The sequence below is a fragment of the Pelobates fuscus genome, chromosome 3 (assembly GCF_036172605.1).
Source record: "Pelobates fuscus isolate aPelFus1 chromosome 3, aPelFus1.pri, whole genome shotgun sequence".
NCBI classification, from domain to species: Eukaryota; Metazoa; Chordata; class Amphibia; order Anura; family Pelobatidae; genus Pelobates; species Pelobates fuscus.
In genome coordinates this window covers 421807916-421820254 of record NC_086319.1, presented here as the reverse complement: position 1 = coordinate 421820254, position 12339 = coordinate 421807916, and the positions used below count along the sequence as shown (strand labels likewise).

General features: G+C 42.9%; 1 protein-coding gene across 4 annotated transcripts in view; it reads left to right on the top strand.

Annotated features, from left to right (window-relative positions):
* Nucleotides 1–12339, top strand: part of TFR2 (transferrin receptor 2) — a 95673-nt gene that overhangs the window by 12748 nt on the left and 70586 nt on the right. For all 4 annotated transcript variants that reach the window (XM_063449795.1, XM_063449796.1, XM_063449794.1 and 1 more), the window contains exons 2-3: nt 2217–2265; nt 11128–11308. In XM_063449795.1, coding sequence (XP_063305865.1) covers nt 2233–2265; nt 11128–11308 — 214 coding nt within the window. In that variant the 5' untranslated portion in view covers nt 2217–2232. The remainder of the gene's footprint in view (nt 1–2216; nt 2266–11127; nt 11309–12339) is intronic.

Genomic DNA, 12339 nt, shown 5'->3' with positions numbered 1-12339 from the left:
CAGTGCGCAGCTTAATGAGACCAGGGCAGGAATATTATGTCATCTTACGGCCCCGGACTTTTTAGTTATACCATGCATTAAACACACATTCAGTTATACCATGTATTAAACACACATTCAGTTATACCATGCATTTAGTTATACCATGCATGTCCATGGAGGATTTCGGTGGTGGGGGTCAGTGAAGGGTTTCAGTGGAGGGTGTCCGTGGGATATTTTGGTGGTGGGTGTCAGTGAAGGGTGTCCGTGGGTGATTTCGGTGTTGGGGGTTAGTGAAGGGTGTCTGTGGAAGGTTTTAATGGAGGGTGTCCGTGGATGATTTCGGTGGTGGGGGTCAGTGAAGGGTTTCAGTGGAGGGTGTCTGTGGGGGATTTTAGTGGTGGGTGCCTGTGGAAGGTTTTACTGGAGGGTGTCAGTGGAGGGTGTCCGTGGAGGATTTCGATGGTGGGGGTTAGTGAAGGGTTTCAGTGGAGGGTGTCCGTGGGGGATTTTGGTGGTGGGTGTCAGTGAAGGGTGTCCGTGGGTGATTTCGGTGTTGGGGGTTAGTGAAGGGTGTCTGTGGAAGGTTTTAATGGAGGGTGTCCGTGGTGGATTTCGGTGGTGGGGGTCAGTGAAGGGTTTCAGTGGAGGGTGTCCGTGGGGGATTTTGGTGGTGGGTGTCAGTGAAGGGTGTCCGTGGGTGATTTCGGTGTTGGGGGTTAGTGAAGGGTGTCTGTGGAAGGTTTTAATGGAGGGTGTCCGTGGAGGATTTCGGTGGTGGGGGTCAGTGAAGGGTTTCAGTGGAGGGTGTCTGTGGGGGATTTTGGTGGTGGGTGTCAGTGAAGGGTTTCTGTGGGTGATTTCGGTGTTGGGGGTTAGTGATGGGTGTCTGTGGAAGGTTTTAATGGAGGGTGTCCGTGGGGGATTTTGGTGGTGGGTGTCAGTGAAGGGTTTCTGTGGGTGATTTCGGTGTTGGGGGTTAGTGAAGGGTGTCTGTGGAAGGTTTTAATGGAGGGTGTCCGTGGAGGATTTCGGTGGTGGGGGTCAGTGAAGGGTTTCAGTGGAGGGTGTCCGTGGTGGATTTCGGTGGTGGGGGTCAGTGAAGGGTTTCAGTGGAGGGTGTCCGTGGAGGATTTTAGTGGTGGGTGCCTGTGGAAGGTTTCAGTGGAGGGTGTCCGTGGGGGATTTTGGTGGTGGGTGTCAGTGAAGGGTGTCTGTGGGTGATTTCGGTGTTGGGGGTTAGTGAAGGGTGTCTGTGGAAGGTTTTAATGGAGGGTGTCCGTGGTGGATTTCGGTGGTGGGGGTCAGTGAAGGGTTTCAGTGGAGGGTGTCCGTGGGGGATTTTAGTGGTGGGTGCCTGTGGAAGGTTTCAGTAGTAGGTGCATACATGTCTGCCTAACAAGTTGAACGTTTAACTACTGTATATTAATCTGGGTTATAACATTTAAAACTGTGACATTTCAGTTAAATAATGACATAACATTAGTATATTAACAATATATTTCATGGACAGTGACGTGTATCCGTATAGATAGTACACAGAATCACTATATATTTTAGGGGAATGTTATTCAGTCAATATACACCGTCCCTGCTCCACTAGACCTCCCGCCCCAGTCTTCACACCTCATCACGAAGGCAAATCATTTAAAATATGAGCTTCTTTCCGTCACTCTCCCTCCGCACAGCTTATTAAAGGAACAGTATAGGGTCAGGAACACAAACATGGAAATGGCTTGCCCCCCCCCCCCCAAGTTAATAAAAATCAATGCATCTCTATGAGGAAAATTCAGCATCTCCATGCAGAGCGTGGGGACGCAGAACGGCAGTGCTGCCTACTATGCAGCACTGAGGCTGGAATCACCTCAGGTGTCCGTAGAGGCAATGTAAACACTGCATTTTCTCTGAGCTGTAGTTGTTCTGGTGAATATAGTGTCCCTTTAACCTTTTTTACTTCCTCCTCCTGCCCCGTCTAACAATTAAACATCATTTACCCTTCATTTTACCGTACTGCCCCTAGGACGTTGGCTGGATTGAGCAGGGCCCAACATGTCTAATTGTTTGTTAGTACAGCATTTCAGAATTTTCCTGTAAATACCAATAATAAGTATTTCTGATAGCCAGTATCACTATGCATTGCCGAGCAGTTCTGGGCTGTACAGTAGGGTGCTGTAATGGGTGTGCCGGGGTGGGGGTTAGTAACTGGATTAATAGATAATTCATGCCTCTCTCTGCAGATTGCCAGAACGAGCCATGGATAAAGTCAGAGGATTATTCAGAGATGTGGTGAGTTTAATAAGTCCTACATTTCTACTAAGTATTCTAATACAACTCGACTCTTCATCCTTCCCAAGTCCATTATCTACTCCTTTACTCAGTACATAACAACTATAGGCAACCTCCTGCACAGGTGTAATGGACTACATCTCCCATAATACTCGTACAACCATAACGCTGGGGAAGTATCTAGGGATATGTAGTCCACATCATTAGAAATGTCGAAGACTGCCTAACCCTGATATAATATATCTCTCCCAACCTCCCTCTATATACAAACTAGATACTGTTTCCCTCCCTCCCTCTATATACAAACTAGATACTGTATCCCTCCCTCCCTCTATATACAAACTAGATACTGTATCCCTCCCTCTATATACAAACTAGATACTGTATCCCTCCCTCCCTCCCTCTATATACAAACTAGATACTGTATCCCTCCCTCTATATACAAACTAGATACTGTATCCCTCCCTCCCTCTATATACAAACTAGATACTGTATCCCTCCCTCCCTCTATATACAAACTAGATACTGTATCCCTCCCACCCTCTATATACAAACTAGATACTGTATCCCTCCCTCCCTCCCTCTATATACAAACTAGATACTGTATCCCTCCCTCTATATACAAACTAGATACTGTATCCCTCCCTCCCTCTATATACAAACTAGATACTGTATCCCTCCCTCCCTCTATATACAAACTAGATACTGTATCCCTCCCACCCTCTATATACAAACTAGATACTGTATCCCTCCCTCTATATACAAACTAGATACTGTATCCCTCCCTCTATATACAAACTAGATACTGTATCCCTCCCTCTATATCCAAACTAGACACTGTATCCCTCCCTCTATATACAAACTAGATACTGTATCCCTCCCTCTATATCCAAACTAGATACTGTATCTCTCCCTCCCTCTATATACAAACTAGATACTGTATCCCTCCCTCTATATACAAACTAGATACTGTATCCCTCCCTCTATATACAAACTAGATACTGTATCCCTCCCTCTATATACAAACTAGATACTGTATCCCTCCCTCTATATACAAACTAGATACTGTATCCCTCCCTCTATATACAAACTAGACACTGTATCCCTCCCTCTATATACAAACTAGATACTGTATCCCTCCCTCCCTCTATATACAAACTAGATACTGTATCCCTCCCTCCCTCTATATACAAACTAGATACTGTATCCCTCCCTCTATATACAAACTAGATACTGTATCCCTCCCTCCCTCTACATACAAACTAGATACTGTATCCCTCCCTCCCTCTATATACAAACTAGATACTGTATCCCTCCCTCTATATACAAACTAGATACTGTATCCCTCCCTCTATATACAAACTAGATACTGTATCCCTCCCTCCCTCCCTCTATATACAAACTAGATACTGTATCCCTCCCTCTATATACAAACTAGATACTGTATCCCTCCCTCCCTCTATATACAAACTAGATACTGTATCCCTCCCTCCCTCTATATACAAACTAGATACTGTATCCCTCCCACCCTCTATATACAAACTAGATACTGTATCCCTCCCACCCTCTATATACAAACTAGATACTGTATCCCTCCCTCTATATACAAACTAGATACTGTATCCCTCCCTCTATATACAAACTAGATACTGTATCCCTCCCTCTATATCCAAACTAGACACTGTATCCCTCCCTCTATATACAAACTAGATACTGTATCCCTCCCTCTATATCCAAACTAGATACTGTATCTCTCCCTCCCTCTATATACAAACTAGATACTGTATCCCTCCCTCTATATACAAACTAGATACTGTATCCCTCCCTCTATATACAAACTAGATACTGTATCCCTCCCTCTATATACAAACTAGATACTGTATCCCTCCCTCTATATACAAACTAGATACTGTATCCCTCCCTCCCTCTATATACAAACTAGATACTGTATCCCTCCCTCTATATCCAAACTAGACACTGTATCCCTCCCTCTATATACAAACTAGATACTGTATCCCTCCCTCCCTCTATATACAAACTAGATACTGTATCCCTCCCTCCCTCTATATACAAACTAGATACTGTATCCCTCCCTCTATATACAAACTAGATACTGTATCCCTCCCTCTATATACAAACTAGATACTGTATCCCTCCCTCCCTCCCTCCCTCTATATACAAACTAGATACTGCATCCCTCCCTCTATATACAAACTAGATACTGTATCCCTTCCTCTATATACAAACTAGATACTGTATTCCTCCCACCCTCTATATACAAACTGAGGAGTACGTCTGACTATATTTATACTATATTATATATGATTTATTGTATATTTGGAACTGTGTACGTCTGACTATATTATATAGGATTTATTGTATATTTGGAACTGTGTACGTCTGACTATATTTATACTATATTATATAGGATTTATTGTATATTTGGAACTGTGTACGTCTGACTATATTTATACTATATTATATAGGATTTATTGTATATTTGGGGCGGAGTACGTCTGACTATATTTATACTATATTATATATGATTTATTGTATATTTGGAACTGTGTACGTCTGACTATATTTATACTATATTATATAGGATTTATTGTATATTTGGAACTGTGTACGTCTGACTATATTTATACTATATTATATAGGATTTATTGTATATTTGGGGCGGTGTACGTCTGACTATATTTATACTATATTATATATGATTTATTGTATATTTGGGGCTGTGTACGTCTGACTATATTTATAGTATATTATATAGGATTTATTGTATATTTGGAACTGTGTACGTCTGACTATATTTATACTATATTATATAGGATTTATTGTATATTTGGAACTGTGTACGTCTGACTATATTTATACTATATTATATAGGATTTATTGTATATTTGGAACTGTGTACGTCTGACTATATTTATACTATATTATATAGGATTTATTGTATATTTGGGGCGGTGTACGTCTGACTATATTTATACTATATTATATAGGATTTATTGTATATTTGGGGCGGTGTACGTCTGACTATATTTATACTATATTATATAGGATTTATTGTATATTTGGGGCGGTGTACGTCTGACTATATTTATACTATATTATATAGGATTTATTGTATATTTGGGGCGGAGTACGTCTGACTATATTTATACTATATTATATATGATTTATTGTATATTTGGAACTGTGTACGTCTGACTATATTTATACTATATTATATAGGATTTATTGTATATTTGGAACTGTGTACGTCTGACTATATTTATACTATCTTATATAGGATTTATTGTATATTTGGGACTGTGTACGTCTGACTATATTATATATGATTCATTGTATATTTGGGACTGTGTATGTCTGACTATAGTTATACTATATTATATAGGATTTATTTTATATTTGGAACTGTGTACGTATGACTATATTATATAGGATTTTTTGTATATTTGGGACTGTGTACGCCTGACTATATTTATACTATATTATATAGGATTGTGTGAAGTGTTCTTGCCTCCACCAGTAGTCTACAACTGGAGTGGGCGGAGTAACTGTTATTATTTATTTATATAGCACATTTAATTGCAACGTTGTTGCCCAAAGTGCTTCACAGTTACATTAAAACATACAGTTATAAAAACATTAGCAGGTGTAAAAGGCTTTGTCTATGACATCACTTGCTGCTGCAGCCTGGCACAGGTCAGAGTATTTTTGCGGTTGCCCTCTTCAAACGGTCATATTTTAAAAACTATGAATCCTACAGTGAAGAGCTTTATATTGTGAGAATCACAAGACCCAGACCTACATTTTGATGTATAGTATGTCTCTGAGATATTAACAATGAAGGCACAGTCGCAGCTTAGAAATTGCCCTTCAAATTTGAGCTTTGCAGAGTGGAGTTTCAATGAATGTCAATGGACTGCGTGAGTTGCAAACAAATGGTCATATTGTGAAAACTATCAGGACTATGGCCGCAACTATTTATTCTCTCACTCATGAAGTTTTGGTCACAGCGGCAGCACCTTTCATACAAAAGTAGGTCTCGGGAGTGCCCCCTATCCTCTCTCTGTTCATATTATATTTGGAATCCAGACCAGATTCCTTAGGGGCTAAGCACCCCGACCAGGCCCCCCCAGCTTCAGAGTCTCCTTTAGAGATGGCCCCAGGTGTGTATATATAGGAGGAGTTTATCAATAGTCAGTTCACTTTTATTATTTTTTCCAGCTAGCACAGTCATTTGCAATAGTGAGTATACCCATTTTAGCACAAACACATTAACTATTTAGTTGTAACACTGTTTGTTTTTAATTGCTTTCATCACTTATGTTTGTATACTCACTCTGCTCTTACCAGTATTTAATTTAACACCTTTATTTTTAACACTATTACTATTTATTTGCCCCCCACATTTTAGTGTAGGACCCACCAATAATGGGGTACTTTGAAAGTAGTGGTGGGCTTAACAACATAAGGCCATTTGGTGGAACCAAATCCCCATATTTATCCTTAGATAGGCATTTTAGTAGCCTTCTTTGTTCTCTTTGTAGTCTGAGTGCGCCGCAACTATTTATTCTCTCATTCATTAATTAATTAACAGAACATCTCTCCTGCCTGCAGAATTAGCCATATGCAAATCTACCGGAATATGCAAATTAGCAATCCTTCCTTTTCCGGTAGTGCATACAGCAGTTGCTAGATCCTTGCAACCAACAGGTGGCGCTGTACAGGCTCCACAGCCAAATCCACCTAGAACACACTAACATTTAACCCCAAACAACCACATCACACACACACACAATGGACACAGGGTGACTTAAACATAGGAATAGTCCAGGGTCCTACATAAAATGCCTGTAATGATTTTACCTGGAGGTGGGAGTCCAAAGTGGTGAGTTAAGGCACACCCTTGCTGTTTAGCACGAACTGAGGAGACTCTAGGAAGATATCTCCAAGGTTGTGAAACAATGCACTGGGGCTTTGAAGGAAAAGTACTCCTGGATACACAGAACAGACAAGGGAATTCCAATAGAGTAGTCAGGTACGGTTCCAATGGTCGGGGCAGGCGGAAATGAGGCAAATACGGTAAACAGTTCTGAAGGTCAAAGCAGGAGTCAGATGAACTAAACAGTTTCCAAGACAGGAACAAAACAGTCTGGCCAGGATGAAGGGGCAAGGCAGGGCTTATAAAGGTAGTTAACAAGCTACTTAATCAGGAACCACGAGCAGGTACAAAGTAGTCCAGGCTTAGAGATGCAGATACCATGGCATTAGAAATGAACTAGAATAAACCTGAGAAGTGGCAATTAGGTAAGTTCACTGACTGGGATGTAGAAGACCCAGGTTCAATCCCAGCAGAAGAGATGCACATGCCTGGCAGTCTACTTGGTGTGGCGAAACCTCGCCGCTGGTTTTTGGAGGGGCCTGTTTGCCAGCCTCCTGCCCTGCGACTATGGCCCTGGGATGTATTACCCTTTAAGGAACTGGGTTGGGGCTTATGGACTTATATTATACTGTTACTGACCCTTTAAGAACTGTATTTGGACATAATGGATTTTTATAATGCTGTTTCCTTTAATTACTTTGGAGCAGTGTTGCAACTTTAAATTGGCACTTTGGATACAGCCGAAGTGGCCGCCATTCTACAAATGAACACGTGGCGGCGGCCATCTTTGTTAATTCGAACGAGGACAGCAGTATGTGTAGCCAAATCCATGGAACTGAAATCGGCTACACATTTCAACGAACACCGCTGACCCTTACCTTCTCCTGCACTGAGTGTTCAGCCACAGAGACACATGAACGCACGTTCGAATGGGACTTAGTCATTTTTTCAGTGTGAAATTGACCGACCGCACAGCCCAAATCTATGGACCTGTTTTGGGCAGGAAAATGTGCTTGCGGTCAGTCATGAAGGACTTCCAGCTAACTTTTAAACCCCTGGATGGAATTGATTGAATTTTGGATATGTTTGTAAGTAAAGTGTGCTGAGTTCGAATATGTAATGTATGAATATTGGATGTATAGTTTTAGAGTTATGAAAGTTGGGTAAAAAGTATGTTTTAAACTATACGGATAATTGTGTTACCGCTCAGGCTAAGGGGATGGAATCTGTGGGATTGGCTAATGTATAATTGTCATGGGAGAATTGCATAAAAGCAGTGTGTGTCATTAAAGTTCTTCTTCATCCTCAATCTAGAGTCCTGTCTCTTATTGGGGGAATTGCTATATCACTACAAGGGATTGCTATGCTCCGCATGCTCCCTTGGATAATCACTTCTAAGCTCTTTTAAGAGCTTGTTCCTGTCTTGCTCTCGGAAGGAGTCTACGGTGGTTATGGTGTCGGCTGGAGTGCTTGGAGCCCTCTGTAAGCGCTAGGAGCATCCTTCAACGGAGGTACCCAGTCGGGGTGCCAGGTGGTCCGTTACACTTGGTACGGTGTGAACCGTGACAATGTCCTTATGAAACCCCAGGATACGGTGACTACCATCACACTGAGCAGAGCCGGTCTTAGGGCTGTGTGGCCGCACATGGCACGATGGAGCAGGGGGTGAGCTCACACATGGCCGGCCGGCCGGCCGGGATTAAAAAATAAAAGAAAATTTGTGTAGCTTATTGTGCAGTGGGGGTGGAGCTAAAAGTGCCAGGTAACTGCTGCAGGGGAAGCAGGAAGGAGTCCCTGCTTCCCCAACAAACAGACTGCAGGAGCTGCACTGCTTCCACTCCTCCATAATGAACAGAGGTAACTATGTGTGATTGTCAGTATGTGTGTGTGTGTTTATCTACCTGTAACTGTGTATGTGACTATCTGCTTCCGACTATGTGCATGTGGTGGATTTGACAGTGTGTATATATAACTGCGTGCACATAACCTGCAAAAATATACACCTGCATTCACACATAGGTTTAAATGCATATTTTTATCTGAATTAAATACCCATCACACACAGCCAATAAACCCAGCACAAATATCACACACTGTTAATACACCCATTTCAAATATCAACATAAACATTACATCATACATGGATGAGGGTAGTGCGAGGCGCTGTGAAGATTTTTCGCACAGGGCGCCTAAAGGCCTAAGGTCAGCCCTGACACTGAGTGCATGTAGAGCTGCACTATAGCTTGCCGTACATGTGATGTCAGCTGTACTGAGCGCATGTAGAGCTGCACTATAGCTTGCCGTACATGTGATGTCAGCTGTACGGAGCGCATGTAGAGCTGCACTATAGCTTGCCGTACATGTGATATCAGCCTTACGGAGCGCATGTAGAGCTGCACTATAGCTTGCCGTACATGTGATATCAGCCGTACGGAGCGCATGTAGAGCTGCACTAGAGCTTGCCGTACATGTGATATCAGCCGTACGGAGCGCATGTAGAGCTGCACTAGAGCTTGCCGTACATGTGATATCAGCCGTACGGAGCGCATGTAGAGCTGCACTATAGCTTGCCGTACATGTGATATCAGCCTTACGGAGCGCATGTAGAGCTGCACTATAGCTTGCCGTACATGTGATATCAGCCGTACGGAGCGCATGTAGAGCTGCACTATAGCTTGCCGTACATGTGATATCAGCCGTACGGAGCGCATGTAGAGCTGCACTAGAGCTTGCCGTACATGTGATATCAGCCGTACGGAGCGCATGTAGAGCTGCACTATAGCTTGCCGTACATGTGATATCAGCCGTACGGAGCGCATGTAGAGCTGCACTATAGCTTGCCGTACATGTGATATCAGCCGTACGGAGCGCATGTAGAGCTGCACTATAGCTTGCCGTACATGTGATATCAGCCGTACGGAGCGCATGTAGAGCTGCACTATAGCTTGCCGTACATGTGATATCAGCCGTACGGAGCGCATGTAGAGCTGCACTATAGCTTGCCGTACATGTGATATCAGCCGTACGGAGCGCATGTAGAGCTGCACTATAGCTTGCCGTACATGTGATATCAGCCGTACGGAGCGCATGTAGAGCTGCACTATAGCTTGCCGTACATGTGATATCAGCCGTACGGAGCGCATGTAGAGCTGCACTATAGCTTACCGTACATGTGATATCAGCCGTACGGAGCGCATGTAGAGCTGCACTATAGCTTGCCGTACATGTGATATCAGCCGTACGGAGCGCATGTAGAGCTGCACTATAGCTTGCCGTACATGTGATATCAGCCGTACGGAGCGCATGTAGAGCTGCACAATGTGCTTTACTCAGAACATCTTAATGATCATTTCTCCCTGTCTTCCCACTGGAACCTTTTTGTCCTATGACTCGGGATAGTGTTATTATCAGAGCTGTGCTAAAGAAATTAAAAAGAAACTGTCACTTCTCTGGAATTAACAAAATGGAATAAACAATGAAAATCAGCTTGTGTTAACGTTTTACATGAATTGCTCTGCTTTCTTTTAAATATATATGAATGATTTATCAAATGACATCACAATCCAGAATAAAACATTGTGAGTAAAGATGTGATATAGAAATATTTTGTATGTCTCCTCCTATCTGTATGCTCTCTGCCTGCTGACTGACAGGTGGAAAGGGTGGAGTTAATGACAATGATTGACAGGGAGCTAAGATGGAGGAGTCCAGTTACAGGACAAAGATGATATTACCCCTATTTATCCTGTAACTGGGCTCATCCATCTTAGCTCCCTGTCAATCATTATATATTTTTTTATTTTTCCCTCCTCACAAATATGTATTTGTGAAAAGGGGTAAGTAAACATGATATGAAAGATCCTGAGAAGTGGCAGTATCCCTTTAAATTCTGTGGATTAAAGATGTACTTTTAGAATATTGGTGTGGCTATTGCTTTAAGTGACATACTTGTATCACACCTCCAGGTGACCTCCACAAATTCGTTCTCCATCTATCATGGAGTGGAGGACCAGGAAAGCGCAGAGCTTCAGCTGGAGGACAAGCACGACGAGCCACAAGCATTGCACCCACAGAGAGGTTCCTGTCTATCTTCAATCACTCCGCTCTATCAAAAAATCCTGCTCGCCATCATTGTGGCAGTTGCTGGTAAGTGTATATAATCCAGTCAACGTCTGTCTACATCACAGGATGTTCCCAACCTTCCTCAGTATCAGATTAATTGTAAAAGAGATAACTACATAGTTTGAGTTGTGAGAAATCTTGAAAATGGTTTTGATAAAGCTGAGAAGATTGATAGATGTTGTAGCTTTCCACTGAGAGTCCCATTGATGTTATAGTCACAGTTATTAAAGCGGCACTGTCATGCCGAACTTACCTTTCCTCAATCTCTTCCTCTTCTCCCCCTCTCTCGGGATCTGTTATTCTTTTCTTCCTGTCTTCTTTAGTTTTCTTTAAAATCATAAGACAAAGTAGGGACTCTTTGCCTTATGGAGGATTCCTCCGCTTGACCAGCTCTGACCAGCGTAGGAGCAAAGTGTGCTTCATTTCCGCTGGTCAGAGCAATTTTCCCATGATCCCTAGCGTTCCTCCCTGTTCCCACAATGCTTCCTGTCAGTATTGCCGAACGTCCTGTCACTTAGACAGAACGCCGGCAAAACTGCCGAATTGCATCCTAACAGAATGAGAAGAGTTTCTCCATTGGTGTTAGGATGCAATTCGGTACTTTGATCGTATCGGAATTTCATTCAAATGAATGAAACTCCGATCCTATTCATTGCCAAGGCTGCATCTTGCAGCCGCTTAGTAGATAACTCCCTAATTCCCACGATATCAGGGAGCTATCTACTAAAAGGCTGAAAGACCTGAATTGGTCTTTCAGCCAACTTTACTAATACTAAGTAAAGATGACTTAGTATTAGTAAATAATATGCCCCTACTTGCTATATCGCGAGTAGGGGCATGTCTAGTAAACCTGTGGCTGCTCACTGTAAAAAAAAAAAAACAACTAATAAACACTTCCCCCCCCCCCCCCCCCCCCCCCCCCCCGCGCGGGGGTTAAAGATGGGGGGGACCTACTGTCCCCCCTGGCCCCCACCCCTGCGCGGTGGGTGGGCGCCCTAATAAAACAATAAGGGGGGGGACCTACTGTCCTCCCCCCCCTGGCCCCCACCCCTGCG